Source organism: Arachis duranensis, chromosome 6 (assembly GCF_000817695.3).
Source record: "Arachis duranensis cultivar V14167 chromosome 6, aradu.V14167.gnm2.J7QH, whole genome shotgun sequence".
Classification (NCBI taxonomy): domain Eukaryota; kingdom Viridiplantae; phylum Streptophyta; class Magnoliopsida; order Fabales; family Fabaceae; genus Arachis; species Arachis duranensis.
In genome coordinates, this window is record NC_029777.3 from 85,253,309 (window position 1) to 85,269,993 (window position 16,685).

The following is a 16,685-nucleotide window of genomic DNA, read 5'->3' on the forward strand; positions in this document are numbered from 1 at the left end:
TTTTATTTTAAATTATTAATTATTATACAAATCGGATACAAGCTCAAATTTTCATCATTAATTAACAAAATATAACCAATAATGAGAATAATAAAATATACAATTATCGACGTTATATTGTAAAATAATTCCATTAAAAACGTTATATAAAAATTAGTACAACGCTTTTTCGAAACGTATAATTTGTTTAGTAATTAGTTCTTCAATTTTAGATACTGTTACATTTAAAATACGTATATTAATTAAAAAAGAGATAGAGAAACTTTAAAAAAGAAATATTTTTGAGTGACTATTTTTTTTTATTTCTTCATCCTTCATTTTGATTATGAGTAAAATCGGAATAAAAAACATTAATTAATTTTATATTTTATCTTCAACAATAATATACATAAAACAAATAATTTTTTTTCGAATTTTGTGAGTTGTGAACTTGGTCAAGTAAAAGTCATTTGAGAAGAAGATAGTTCGTAGTCCCATTAATATTAGTTCTCTAGCCAATCCTAATTTAACTACATTTTGTCATTTCCCTTTTGTTGTTTAAAAAGTTAAGGGAAATACTTCAGATTAAAATAGGTTTAAATTAAACCAACTTAAATTAGTCTAATAATTAATTCACTAATTCGTTTAATAAAGTGTTAGAGATTTAAATTACATTTTGTTCATGCAACAAATTTTTTAACTAGTAACAAACTTTTAAATAGAACTTAGATTCGCGAAAAATTAAGGTATGTTTGAAAAACATGTTAAAAGAGAAAAAGCAAGTTTAGATTTTTTGAAAGTTTCAATTTTTAGTTTAACAAATTTTTTATCCATAAACACAGAAGTGATTTTGCATTCAAAATTGCGTTTACAAGAAGTAATAATTTTGAGCTTCTGTGTTTCACCAACAGGCTTTTAGCCATTAACATTTAATTTTTATTTATATTTTACCAACTTTATCCTTGATGCATGTTAGCGTATTATTTATGAAATTATTATTATTTCTGTTTATATAAACTTTATTTTTCTATTATTATTATTTTTATTTTTTAAATTATTTGTTTGACATTATACATTTTATAATTGTGATTTTTTTGTATTATTTTTGTATTATCTTTTTATAATGTAATTTATTAATCCTATTAGGTAAAATAAATTAAATAAAAAATTAATCGTAAATAATAATAAAAAAATTAAAACATACTAATAAAAAGTACTAAGAGTATTAAAAATATACTATATAAAAAATATTATAAATTTTTTTTTGATTTATTTCAATCACTACTAAAGTAAATATTTAATTTTTTTATTATTCTTAGTACTCTCTAAAATTTATATTTTGTTAGTTTTAATTAAAAATATATATATTTTTAATTTTTATTATTTTTATTTAGTATATAAATATTAATTTTATTATAAAATTAATTAATAAGATCTATTCAAATATTTAAATTAAAATAATAAGATAATATATAAAAATTATTTAAGTTGATGTCTATTTTAGTAATTTTTTTAAAAGTAATTTTGAGTAGTGTAATCAAAATAACATTTATTTTACTATAATCCATTTTGATATAAAGATTACCAAAAATAAATCACTTTTAACACAAACTTACTTTTCATAAAAATGAAGTTTGCAAAATCAATTTTATACAAACTTCAGTTTGTAAATTGTAATCCAAACACACACTTTTAATGGTTGACCTGTTGAATTGAAATATGCCATAAAAAAATTTAAATTATCCTTTTTAATAAAAAAATAAAACACCTCAACTCTTTAAATATGGAAGATGCATTGATTGATCTAAGAGAATTTTTTAAATGTAGAATAAAATTATTACTGGATGATCAAATCATTTTTTGGTAATCAAAGTTCAACTAAGTTGATTCAATAACTTAAAAATTGATAACACAAAATTTTAGTTGAAAAAGAACCAGAAAAAATGAGAAGAGCAAGAAGAAGAAAACTTAATTAAACTTTATTACAAAAATAACTTAGTCACTTAGTATTTTTTTTAAATTAATCAAAAAGTGCAAATTATAATTAAAATTTAGATGAAAAATTGTAAATTGCATATAATGTATTTTTTCAGTTAAGTATGTTTTTTTCTATTATTTTAGTTCAAAATCAAAATTGTCTCTAAGATTAAATTTTGTTTAAAATCATCATTTTTTATTTTTAAACAAAATACTCTCATATTTTTTAATTCCTTGTCTTCTCCAAAAATACCCTTCTACACTACCCTTTTTTTCAAAAGTACTCACTGAACACCCACAAAGTATTTTTAATTTTGCTCTGCCACTGTATCCAACTGACAACTTTATCGGATGTCTCCGAAGGGACAAAGTATCCCCTTTATAAGCTATCATAAACACAAAACTAAGTCACTTCACTCCTTTATAAGCTATCATAAACACAAAACAAGTCACTTCACGCACGAAATAAAACTATTTGGTAAACACACAAGTAGTTCATCCTCACTTCTCTTCCCAAATCATCTTAGCAAAATCACAAACCATAATCCGTTACAAAAAAACACAAAATTCACTTAATTCAAACACAGACCTTATGCTTACCGTTGCTGCTCTGTTTGAGGAGAGTGAGCTCAAAGAGTGCCCTAACGTCGGTACCATCGCTAGTAAGGGCGATGAAGACAGAGCCATAGGCGGAGTTGTCCTCAGAGTTCTTGCCATCAGGGGAGAAGTATATGGTCCACTGGTACCGTCCAATGTTGAAGGTCTCGCTCACTATGTGCTTCCCAACTTCGATCCCTTTCGCCAGAGAGTAACCTTTGTTATATTATTTGTTATTATTATATATTCAGTTATGGTTTCAGTAACCAATTTTCCATCCATTCTATTTGGTAGGATAAAAATTCTAAATTTGTCAACTGAAACTAGGCCAAAAAATACAATTTTTTTTTAAATGTGTAAAATTGAGTAAAAAATATTAATTAATTTTATTTTTTGCCTTCAACAATAATAAAAAAATATCTATGTCATGTTGCTAGAGGTCTCATAATACTTGACACAACTCAAACAGTTTTTCAAATTTTGTGAGTTATGACATTGGTCAAGTGAAAGTTATTTAAGAAGAAAAAAGTTTGTACTCCCATTAACACCGGCTCTCTAACCAATCCTAATTTAATTATATTTTGTCATTTTGTTGTTGAAGAAGTTAAGTGAGGTACTTCAGATTAAAATAAGTTTAAATTAAACTAACTTAGATTAGTCTAATAATTAACTTACCCATTCGCTTAAAGAAGTGTTAGGAATTTGAATTATATCTTATTCATGCAACATTTTAACGAGCGACAAACTCGAACTCAAATCTGCCATAAATTAATCGTTGATCTATTGCATTGAGACATGCTATACAAAAATTTTAAATTATCCCCTTTTTAATAGAAAAAGAAAAGAAATAAAACACCTCAACTCTTCTAAGTATGAAAGATGCATTGATTGATATAAGAGAATTTTTTAAATGTAGAATAAAATTATTATTGATGTCCTGTGATCAAATTATTTTGATAATCAACTTCAACTAAGTTAGTTTAATAGCTTAAAAATTGATAACACAGAATTTTAGTCAAGAAAGAACGAGTGAAATGAAGAGAGCAAAAATAAGAAAAAAAAAACTTAATTAAACTTTGTTACAGAAATAATTTACTCACCTAATATTTCTCTAAAATTAATGAAAAGTGCAAATTATAATTTAAAAAAAAGTGCATTACATATAATGTATTTTTTTTAGTTAAGTATGATTTTTATTTCTATTATTTTAGTCTAAAATCAAAATCGTCTATAATAATAAGCTTTATTTAAAATATATTTTTTTTAATTTTTAAACAAAATACTCTCATATTTTCCAATTTTTTATCTTTTTCCAAAAATACTCTTGTCCGCTCCCAAAAATACTCTCATATTTACTTATATGGTATTATGAGAGAGAGAGAGAAAAGTACGATTTTTTTAGAATAAGTAAAACCGGGATGAAAAATATTAATTAATTTTATTTTTTGTCTTCAACAATAATAACAAAATATCTATGTCATGTTGTTAGAGATCTCGTATAAACATAAAACAAATCAAACAGTTTTCGAATCTCGTAAATTGTGACATTGGTAAAGTAAAAAGGAAAAGAAGGTTCGTACTCCTGTTAACATTAACTTTCTAGCCAATCCCAATTTAGTTACATGTTGTCATTTCACTTATCTTGTTAGAGGTCTCATATAAACATAAAACAAATTAAACAGTTTTCGAATCTCGTAAATTGTGACATTGGTAAAGTAAAAAGAAAAAGAAGGTTCGTACTCCTGTTAACATTAACTTTCTAGCCAATCCCAATTTAGCTACATGTTGTCATTTCACTTATGTTGTTAGAGGTCTCATATAAACATAAAACAAATCAAACAGTTTCGAATCTCGTAAATTGTGACATTGGTAAAGTAAAAAGAAAAAGAAAGTTCGTACTCCTGTTAACATTAACTTTCTAGCCAATCCCAATTTAGCGGCGCCTGATTCGATGCTCCTTAAAGCTTTGGAGTATCAAAACTCTTTTTAAAGAGTTGAACAAAAATTAACATTTAATACTTATATTTTTTTCAGGTTTTTTTATTTAAAATTTCTTTGGACTAAGATTATTATTTTAATTTGGACCATTTTAAATTCATTATATTTTGGATTAATATTATTCATATTAAACAATTATAATATTTAAAAAAAGATTATTATAACATTATTATAAAAGATTTAAAAATCAAACGTGTATTAATATTAAACGAATAAATAAGACGTTTTTAATTTTAAAAGATTAAAAGTTTTTTAAAATTAAAGTTATTTAATTTGAATTAAAAATTTAATTTAATTTAAAAAAAAAATATCCTAATAAAAATTAACACCCACTTACAAGCTCAAACAATTAATCTAACAACAAATTATATAATTTTTATCTAACCATAATCTCACTTTAATTATCATTCACCTTTTTTTATTTATATTTTTCTTCATTGCAGAAATTTTTTTATTTTATTTAAAAATCAAATTCTAATTTGGATTGATATCATTTAATAAAGAGTAAAGTATTATTTTTGTCGTCAACGTTTAGGATAAGTCCTAAAATTGTCCATAACATTTAAATCGTCCTATTTAAGTTCCTACCATTTTAAAACTGGCTCAATGTTGTGCTGCCATTAGGGATTTGTTAATAGAATTGACGGCCGGACAAAATTGAGACGATTTTAAAACGTTAGGAACTTAAATAAGACATTAAAATATGAGTACATTACTTTTTTAATTTATAATTAACGATTTTAAATAGTTACTTTTTTTTAAAATCGAATAAATATAATTAATCATATAAGTATAATAATACGAATACGTTTATTTTTATCAAATTAAATTAAGTTATTAATTAAATTATATTTATTTAAATTTAAATTTTATAATTTTATAATTTAAAATTTTAAATTATGTGAATAAAATTAGATTAAATAAAAATAAAAATATACCAATACGATTTAGATCGTATTGTAATGAGTTTATGAAATTCTAAAACAAAATAAATTTTAAAAGATAAAAATAAAAAAATTGTTATGGAAAACAATAATTTTTTATTTTATTTCAATAAAAAAATTAACACTAATAAAATACTAATTAAAAAAAACGTTGCTTAATAAGTAGATATGAGAGATTAATATTTTATGATTAATTTATGGTTTTTATTTAAAAATATAATTTTATGTTAGTATTAATTTTTTCAATATTAACTTTTTAAAAAAATATAATTTGTTGGCATTAATTGTTTGATGATGTTATCAATATATAATAAAAGCTTTATTAATAGAATATCTCATAGAAAATTGTGCCAACACACATTACAATATTAATAATACAGAGGAGTTTCAAAACTCCAAACATAAAGGGAGTATTGTAACATCCACCCAATTTAGCTACATGTTGTCATTTCACTTATGTTGTTGAAGAAGTTAAGCAAAGTATTTCAAATTAAAATAGGTTTAAATTAAACCAACATAGATTAATTTTAATTCGTTAATTTGCTTAAAAAAGTGTTATGAATTTGAATTACACCTTATATATGCAACAATATTTTAACCAGCGAAAAACTCAAACTTAGATTTACGGTAAATTAATCGTTGACCTATTGAATTGAGATATGCCATAAAAAAAGTTTAATTATTTTTTAATAGAAAAAAGAAGAAATGAAATACCTCAACTCCTTTTAAGTATAGAAGATGCATTGATTGATCTAAGAAAATTTTTTAAATATAAAATAAAATTATTATTGGTGTTTCATGATCAAATCATTTTGGTAATTAAGTTCAACTAAATTAGTACAATAGCTTAAAAATTGATAACACGAAATTTTAGTTGAAAAATAACGAAAAAAATGAGAAGAGCGAGAAAGAGAAGAAGAAAACTTAATCAAATTTTGTTACAAAAATAACTTATTCACCTAACATTTTTTTAAAACTAATGAAGAGTGTATAATTAAAATTTAGAAAGAAAAAAAGTGCATTGCATGTAATGTATTTTTTTAGTTAAGTACAATTTTTGTTTTTATTGTTTTAATCTAAAATCAAAATCGTCTCTAACATTAAGTTTTATTTAAAATATCATTTTTTTAATTTTTAAACAAAACTCATATTTCTCAATTCTTTATCTTTCCCCAAAAATACCCTTGTCCGCTATCATCTTTTTCAAAAGTACTTACTCGACTGTCAAAAAATATTTTTAACTCTATGTCACTATATCCAACTCACAATTCTATTATATTATTTGTTATTATTATATTCTCAGTTGTGGATTTCACTCTCTAATTTTTCATCCCTTCCATTTGGTAGAATGAAAAACCTAAATTTGTCATTAACAAACGGTGTCAATATTTGTGTTCTTTGCTTATATGACATTATGAAAGAGAAAAAAAAGTACAATGTTTTTTAAATGAGTAAAATCAGGATAAAAAATATTAATTAATTTTATCTTTTGTCTTCAACAATAACAAGGATATATCTATGCCATATTGCTAGAGGTCTCATGTATACATAAAACAAATTAAACAGTTTTCGAATCTTGTCGGTTCGTGACATTGGTCAAGTAAAAGTTATTTGAGAAGAAGAGGGTTCGTGCTTCTATTAACATTGGATCTCTAGTCAATACCAATTTAATTACATTTTGTCATCTCGCTTTTGTTGTTGAAAAAGTTAAGCAAAATACTTCAAATTAAAATAGGTTTAAATTAAATTAACTTAGATTAGTCTAATAGTTAACTCACTAATTCGCTTAACGAAATGTTAGGAATCTGAATTACACGTAGCCAGCAACAAATTAAACACTTGAATTAAGATTCGTGATAAATTAATATACCACAAAAAAAGTTGTAAATTATTTTTTTAATAGAAAAAAAAATAAAACACCTCAACTTGTTTACATTATATTTGGTTTGATGGAGAATGAATGGAAAGAAAATGAATGAAAAGAAAATGGATGAAAAATGATATTTTTCTTTGTTTGGTTATCAAAGAAAATAAGAAAGAAAGAAAATTTTTATGTGGTCCCACTAAAAATTTTTCCATCACAAGCAAGCAAACAAGAAGAAAAATGTTATAATTTTGAAATTATAATATTTTATAATATTTATAAAATATAATAAAACATGAATAAATAAAAATATTTATACTTTATTTTATGATAAGGGTATTAATATAATTTTATACTATTATAATTTTCTTTCTCCTCACTTTTCTTTTCATTCAAACAAAAAAAATTAAAATAACAAAAAAATAGACAGAGAGAGGGGGAGGGAGACGAGGGTAGAGTTTTCGAAGGCACAAGGATAGCGGATGGCGAAGGTAACAGAGAGAGGGTGGAGATTCAGGTCTCAAGGTTGGCAAATGAGTCTTGGAAAAGGGAAGAACGTCATGGAGGCCGGGAAAGGGTCTGGCAGGTCCAATGATAAGGCCTCTGCGGGAGATATTGGGCAAGCTACACCACAGGGTATAGAAGATGCAGAGAAAAGGGCAAAGGGCAAGGAACCTCTTAAGGTGTCCTTCAGAGACAAGGTTGTGGGAGAAATCCCAGCTAGAGTTTCTCATGTGGCGGATGCTCTAGATGTGGATAGGATGGCTACGATCAAAGACGGGGAGATCCTTAGCGTGGAATTCACAGAGGAAGCTAGGGAGATTCTCTCTGCCCCATCTAGGGATGCCATCATCATCAAAGTTCTTGGCAAATCTTTCAACTATACTGCTATCACACACAAGTTGAGAGGAGTCTGGAGAACCAAAGGTGGCTATGACATTTTGGATGTTGGTTTTGGTTATTTCCTCATCAAGTTTGACTTATGGGAGGATAGAGATAGAGTTCTTCTGGGCGGCCCGCGGATGATAGCAGGAAACTATGTGACGGTAAAGCCGTGGTGCCCTTCTTTCCGTCCGTGTGAGGATTCCTTTGGATCCACTTTAGTTTGGATAAGAATCACCGGACTTAGCATATGGTATTATAGGGAGAAGGCTATCTTAAACATAGCGAGAGCAGTGGGAAAGCCGATTAAGGTTGATTTAGCCACCAAGTCAACTGAGCGTGAAAAACATGCAAGGGCCTGCATCCAAATCAATCTCGGCCAACCTGTGATACGCAAGATTCTGGTTGATGGCTTTGAATACGCTATAGAATATGAGAACCTGCATCTCATTTGCGAAAAATGCAATTGCTTTGGGCATGTGACCCGGGGTTGTGGGAAGACAAAGGAGGAGGAAGAGACTTTACCGGTGGAAAAGATCGTTGCGCCGGCACGGAGGAAATAGGATGGGGAAGAAGACGAGCCATCAGCAACCACCACGGTTAAATCGGCGGAGAAAATGGTGCACCAGAATTTTGCATTTGAAAATGCATGAGTCAATGCTGCGTTGAATGTGGAACAAGTGAATCTTGTGCAGGGAACGTTGCATGAGATTTCGGAAGATATTAATGCACCTATTGATAGAGAATGGACTACGGTTACCAAAAAAGGGAAAGCTAAGAGAGTCTCAAAAAAAGGCTTTATTCTTAGAAGGCCCAATGTTGATATGAAACCAACATGGGTTGGTAAGGCCCATTATTAGCTAATAGAGAGGTCAAGAAGCCTGCTCCAATAGACAAGGCAACACGCACATAGAAACCTTCCTTTCTTGGGAGCTTTTTGAGAGTGAGCAAAGGGAGCGTGGCACCTATTTTCTCGACACCGAACATTAATTTGAACCACAAGAGAAGGAGACCTCCCTCTCTGCAGAGTTCACCGCCCGATCATGTCGGTGGAGACAAGAAAGATGAGACCAAGTAGGAAGGTAGTGCTGTTCTGGAGGGAACTGGCAGGATGGGAGACAGAGGACCCTCGATGTGAGAGGTGGGAGTCGCCGTTCCATCATCAAGCTAGGTTTTTATGGTTAGTGATTTTATGAACTTGATCAGTTGGAACGGGAGAGGAGTATCAAACAAGATGGCTCGAGTTCACTGCAAAGAATTGGTAAGACGATTTAATCATGCTTATGTTATTCTTGTAGAGACACATGTTGCGTTTAGTTCTATGAAATTTTTTTGGGAAAGCTTGGGTTTTCTTCCGATTGGAATAGTGGAAGCTAGTGGGCATAAAGGAGGTATATGATTTTTGTCATCTGATGTTAAAGCTAAATGTAGAGTGATTGCTACCATGGAACAATGTCTTACTATAGAAATTGTTAGCGGAGGTAGGAGTTGGGTTTGTAGTGTGGTTTATGGTAGTCCTTAACCGGCGACCCGAAGGGATCTGTGGAATCATCTCTTAGCTCTTGGAGTTTCTGTTCAGGTTCCCTGGCTTGTCACCAAAGATTTTAATGAAATTCTGAGTTCTCAGGAGGTGAAAGGGGCCTCTACAATGCTAATCGTAGCAATTACTTCTCTAATGTGCTGGATACTTGGAATTTGTTTGATCTGGCAACAGTGGGAAGAAAGTTTACCTGGTTCAGGAGGGTCCAGGGTAACAAGAAAGTCACTAAGAAATTGGACAAAGCGTGTAATAACAGTAGTTGGAGGTTCATATTTCCTGAAGCATTCACAGAGGTGCTGAGTCGATTGCATTCGAATCATTGCCCTTTGCTTATTAGATGCTTGGGAGCCCCAGCCAAAAAAAGTGGAAGGCCGTTCAGATTCCAGGCTGCATAGGCCACTCACCCTTCCTATAAGGGTGTTATCCATCAAGCTTGGAAAGGTACTTGCACCCACCTTCACGGCAAGCTTTGGAGAGTCCAACATGCTTCGCAAGATTTTAATTCTCGTGTTTTTAGGAACATTTTTTTCAAGAAAAGAAATCTTGAAAGCAAGCTCGATGATTTGCAAAGAAGATTGGAATCTAGTGACGAGGCTGCTCTTAAAAAGAAGAAATGTAGGTACAGGGAGGAATATAACTTGGTCCTAGCCCAGGAGAAAATGCTCTGGTTTCAGAAGTTCCAGGAGCAATGGGTAAGATTTGGTGACAAAAATACGAAGTTTTTTCATATGCAGACTATTATTAGACAGAAAGCAAACAAAATTCATGGGCTCTTTTTGAGTGATGGGGTCCTGGTCCTCTGATTCGAAACTTCTCCAGAAGGAGGCGTTGGCATTTTATAAAACTCTTTTGTTCCACTGAACCGGTGGAGGTGGACTGTTTGGGAGATTTTCCAAAGCCCTCACTTAGCCGTGAGGCTTGTGAGAATCTCCTAAAGCCAGTCACGTTGTTGGAAGTTAAAGCAGCAGTGGATAGTATGAGTTCTCTCAAAGCCCCGGGGCCAGATGGGTTTCAAGCGTACTTCTTCAAAGAATTTTGGGATGTTGTTGGGAAGGATGTGTGAGATTTAGTTCGAAAGGTTTTTCAAGGGGAGGCAATTAATCCAGCTATGTTGGAAACGCTTATTGTGCTTATCCCTAAGGTTGACGTTCCAAGCAGAATGAAGGATTTTCGACCCATCAGTCTTTGCAACATCGTATACAAGATTGTAACTAAGGTGTTGGTAAGCCGTGTTAGACCTTACTTAGCAGACTTTATCAGTCCGAATCAGGGAGGGTTTATTCTTGGAAGAGGAACTCCTAATAATATCATTGTGGCAAAAGAAGTACTTCATTTCTTGAAGAAAACTAAGTCAAAGAAGGGGGCTATGACTTTCAAGATAGATTTAGAGAAGGCTTATGACAGGGTCGATTGAAAGTTTTTAGAATTTACTTTGAAAAACTTTAGCTTTCCTAGCTCTATTATAAATCTCGTTATGAGGTGTATTCAAGCATCCTCTCTTTCGATTCTGTGGAATGGGAACAGGTTAGAAGGTTTCCAACCTAGAAGAGGGCTCCGGCAGGGGGATCCCATGTTGCCATACCTTTTCGTTCTTTGTATGGAGATGCTAGCATGCTTTATTTCACACCAAGTTGAGTTAGGGGTGTGGGACCCGGTTGATTTCTCATGGAGAGGGCCGAGAATTTCGCATCTAATGTTTGCTGATGATCTCCTCCTATTTTGTAAAGCTAGTAAAACCCAGATTCAACAAGTCATGCATTCTTTGAACTTGTTCTGCAAGGCCTCTAGCCTGAAAGTGAACTTAGATAAATCGAAAGCTATCTACTCCAAGAATGTGCCTAATAGACGAAGGGAGATGCTGGCTGGTGTGTCGTCAATCCGTTTTGCTCATGACTTGGGTAGGTATTTGGGGGTTAATCTCAACCACCCGCGAGCCTCTAGAACAGCTTGCTTAGAGTTGGTGGAGAAAATTAGAAGTAGATTGTCTAACTGAAAAGGACGTCTCCTGAATAGGGCTGGCAGACTTTGTCTTATAAAGTCCATGGCATCTTCCCTCCCTATCTACCATATGCAAGTTGAGCTCTTTCCCAATAAGGTTAGTTCCAAGATTGACTCTATCCTGCGTAATTTCTTATGGAAAGGTAAGACGGATGAGCGGGGCTTGAATTTGGTGAAGTGGAGTACAGTGGTAACTCCCAAAAGATATGGGAGACTAGGTATTCGGGATACTCGAAGTGTTAATATGGCTCTTCTTGGTAAATTGGTTTGGCAGATCTTTCACGAAAGAAACAAGCTTTGGGTGCTCATTATACTTGTGAAATATATGCAAGGAAATAAGTCTTTGGAGCTAGTTTGCCCTATGCATGCTTCGGAAATTTGGCACACCATCACAAAAGTTACTAGAAGATTAAAACAGAATTTTGTGTGCTGTACAGGCCCTCTAACTCAGTTTCTTTGGTATCATTCCTGGAGGCCTTTAGGAGCTCTTGCTCAGGATGTTCTCTTTGTGCATATCTCAGATACAGTTCTCTCGCTTGGCGATGTATGGTTTGGGGGTGGCTGACACTTGGAGGGGCTTTATATGGTTCTACCAGAGTCTTTGAAGCTAGATATCACGTCTCATCATCCATCTCTGCTGGAAGCGGCTGAACCCAACTGGTATTGGGGATTGAATGACACTATGATTTACACCACACGGAGTGGTTATGAGTGGCTGCTAGGGCAGAAGGTTCAGTGGGATGCTAATGAGTCTTGGTTATGGCTATGGCGTATGAATATCCTAGAGAAGGTTAAGGGACTAATTTGGCTTTGTTTACATAATGCTATTCCCACTGCTAGCTTTCGTAGCAGCAGAAACTTGATTATCATGGATATATGTCCCAGGTGCAACGAGGCGTCAGAAACTGCAGAACATTGCCTCAGATTTTGTACTAAAGCTCAGCTTATTTGGAAACGTCTAGAGGTGGAAATGAGTAGAAGGAATGCCTTTTTGGAGTTCCGGGCTTGGATTCGGGTTAATCTTAGAGCAACGAAAGCTATCTTTGCAGCAGGATTCTGGTGGATCTGGAGAGATAGAAACAATGATATCTTCAATCCAAATGATAGTTGGAGCATGAAAAAGGTCATCATGCTTGCTAGACACTCAGCGGCTGAATATGGTATTGTTAAGTGTACTAATCAGGTTTCCTCCCATCCTTCTTTGATTGATTCCTGGTGTCCCCCTCCCTTACATGTTGTGAAACCTAATTGTGATGCAAGCCTCTTTGAGCAACAACATCTTGCTAGTTTTGGGTGCGTCCTTAGGAATGATTTTGGTAAGTGGCTGTTAAGCTGCTCGGCAAGCATTCCAACAGGTTCGATCACTTGGTGTGAGCTTTATGCCATTTGGAGGGGTCTTTGTTTAGCCTGGGACTGTGGAGATAATGAGATCATTTGTGAAACAGATTGCTTGGAGGCTTATCTTTTAATCATCAAAGATTTTGCGGGGATGCCAAGGGATTATAATGATCTTCTTCTAAAGATTGCTGAGATGATGCAATGGAATTAGGTGGTTCATGTCCATTTGATCCAAAGAACAACGAACACAGCTGCTGATCTTCTAGCTAGGACAACGACTCGTCATAGTCTTCCTTATATAGAATACCTTGTTCCTAGTCTTGTTGTTCAAGAGATAATTAGGAAAGAGATGTCCTCTCCAACTTAATTGCTCTTGGTGTTTTCTTTCTCAGTCACAAAAAAAAAACAAAGAAAAATTTTCTCTTTATTTTCTTTCCATCTATTTTCTATTCATTCAAACAACATACAAATAACTCAACTTTTCCTTTCATTTTCTTTCTTCTTTTTTTTTCTTTCATTTTTTTTCTTTTCATTTTCTTTCCAACATCCAAACAAAGTGTTAAGTATGAAAGATGTATTGATTGATCTAAGAAAATTTTTAGATGTAGAATAAAATTATTACTAATATTTTCATAATCAAATTATTTTAGTAATCAAGTTCAACTAAGTTGGTTCAATAGTTTAAGAATTGATAACACAAAATTTTAATTGAAAAAAAAAAGAGAAGAGCAAGAAAAAGAAAAAAACTTAATTTTGTTACAAAAATAACTTGTTCATTTAGTATTTTTCTAAAACAAATTGAAAAGTGCAAATTATAATTTAAATTTAAAAAGAAAGAATGTGCATTGTATATAATGTATTTTTTTTAGTTAAATACTATTTTTATTTCTATTTTTTAGCCCAAAATTAAATTGATCTCTAAAATTAAATTTTATTTAAAATCATTTTTCTAATTTATCACAACTCTATTATATTATTTGTTATTATTATATTCTCAATTGTGGGTTTGTTATATTATTTGTTAATTGTTATTATTATATTCTCAATGGTAGGTTTCACTAACCAATTTTCTATCCCTTCCATTTGGTACTCGAAACTGTGTCAATATTTGTGTTCTTCACTTAGATGGCATTATGAGAGAGAGAAAAGTATGATATTTTTTTTTAAATAAAGTATCGTTTTTGTCTTCAATGTTTGGAGTAAATCTTAAAATTGTCCCTAATGTTTCAATCATCCTATTTAAGTCTTTAACGTTTTAAAATCGTCTCAATTTTGTCCCGCTGTCAATTCTGTTATTGAGACGATTTTGAAACGTTAGGGACTTAGATAGAATGAAAATATTGGGGATAAAAAACGATACATAGAAATAAATTTTAATTTTATCTTTTAATAATATCAATTTTTTTACTGTATATAATATTCAATTATTTTTTAATCGAGTAAAGTATTGTTTTTGTCCCCAACGTTTGGGGTAAATCTCAAAATTGTCCCTAACGTTTCAATCGTCCTATTTACGTCCCTAACGTTTTAAAATTGACTCAATGTTGTCCTGCCGTTAGGGATCCGTTAATAAAATTAACGGCGGGACAAAATTGAGACGATTTTGAAACGTTAGTGACGTAAATAGGACTAAAATGTTAGGGACAAAAACGATACATAGAAATAAATTTTAATTTTATTCTTCAATAATATCAATTTGTTACTGTACATAGTATTCAATTATTTTTAATCATATTTACACTTAATCACCTTATTTTCATTCTAAATAAATTTATTTTTTTAATTTTACACTTAAAGTAATGTATTTTTTATAAATAAATAAATTTTACACTTTTATTCTAAATAAATAATATAATGTGATTAGAATGAAAGTGTAAAACTATAAAAAAAATAAGTAATGTGATTAAGTAATGAAAGTAAAATTACATTATTTATTTAGAATGAAAGTATAAAATTTATTTATTTATAAAAAAATTATATTACTTTAAGCGTAAAATTATAAAAAAATTAATTTATTTAGAATAAAAATAAGGTGATTAAGTGTAAATATGATTAAAAATAATTGAATACTATGTATAATAAAAAATTGATATTATTGAAGAATAAAATTAAAATTTATTTTTATGTATCGTTTTTGTCCCTAACGTTTTAGTCCTATTTACGTCCCTAACATTTCAAAATCATCTCAATTTTGTCCCGCCGTTAATTTTATTAACGGATCCCTAACGGCAGGACAACATTGAGTCAATTTTAAAACGTTAGGGACGTAAATAGGATGATTGAAACGTTAGGGACAATTTTGAGATTTACCCCAAACGTTGGGGACAAAAACAATACTTTACTCTTTTTTAATCACATCTAAATAAATTACACTTAATCACACTACTTTTATTCTAAATAAAATTTTTTATATTTTTATATTAACTTATAACTTTAAGTGTAAAATTACAAAAAAAAATAAATTTATTTAGAATGAAAGTAATGTGATTAAGTGTAATTTACTTAGATGTGATTAAAAAATAATTGAATACTATATATAGTAAAAAATTGATATTATTGAAGGATAAAACTAAAATTTATTTCTATGTATCGTTTTTGTCCTCAACGTTTTGGTCCTATTTAAGTCCCTAAAGTTTTAAAATTGTCTCAATTTTGTTCTACCGTCAATTCTATTAACAAATCTCTAACAACAGGACAACATTGAGTCAATTTTAAAACGTCAGGGACTTAAATAGGACGATTGAAACGTTAGGGACAATTTTAGTACTTATTCCAAATATTGGAGACAAAAACAATAATTTATTTTTTTTATTTTTTATTTTTGAAAAGATAGTAAAAAAATGATATTTTTGAAAAAATGAGAAATTAGAGAAGATGAGGTTAAAAGATTATTTTAAAATAAAATTTAACATTAGGAACGATTTTAAATGTAAAAAATTTTAGAAACGATTTTAATTTTTGGCCAAAATTATATATACCAAAATCATACTTAATTTTTTTCTCCATTATTACAAAAAATAATTTACCCTTTTCATTGGAAAATGCTATGCACAAATGACCTTATTCTAACTATATAAAAGGTATTTATCATTTTATTGTGATGTTCATATTTTTCTTTTATAAACAAGATCCAAAATACTAAATGGTCTAGAACAAATATCGGGTGCAACGAACACGATTTCAAAGCAATTGTTCCACTAATAAATGTATGTTTTATGTAAACAAATTCTCTTCCCCCTTGCTCGAAATTTGAAAACCTACATTGTATGATTTTTAAAGCACTCATTACGGCTAAATTTTTTTATTATGGATGAAGCCTTTGTGCAATTCAATAATATTGGCTTTGTATGTGGTTTTTTTTGGTGTGAAAATAAGTAATTGGACCCTTCGATTATTTTGAATGGAATTTTCAATTTTTTTAATATAAAATTGGAGGATCCGATTTTTTTGTTGTAACATTTTTTTAAATTTGTGTAAGTTCCCAGTTCACAAATTGGAGAGATTTGTGTACTTCAATTTCTTTAACTTTTTAAACACAAATCAAAAATCGAGTACAAAAATTAGTTTG

General features: G+C 30.1%; 1 protein-coding gene across 1 annotated transcript; it reads left to right on the forward strand.

Annotated features, from left to right (window-relative positions):
* The first annotated feature begins 12,362 nt into the window (after positions 1 to 12,362).
* On the forward strand, positions 12,363 to 13,328 carry LOC107494049 (uncharacterized). The gene has a single exon (XM_016115079.1). The coding sequence runs from the start codon at positions 12,363 to 12,365 to the stop codon at positions 13,326 to 13,328; it is 966 nt and encodes a 321-aa protein (XP_015970565.1).
* The last annotated feature ends 3,357 nt before the right edge of the window (positions 13,329 to 16,685 follow it).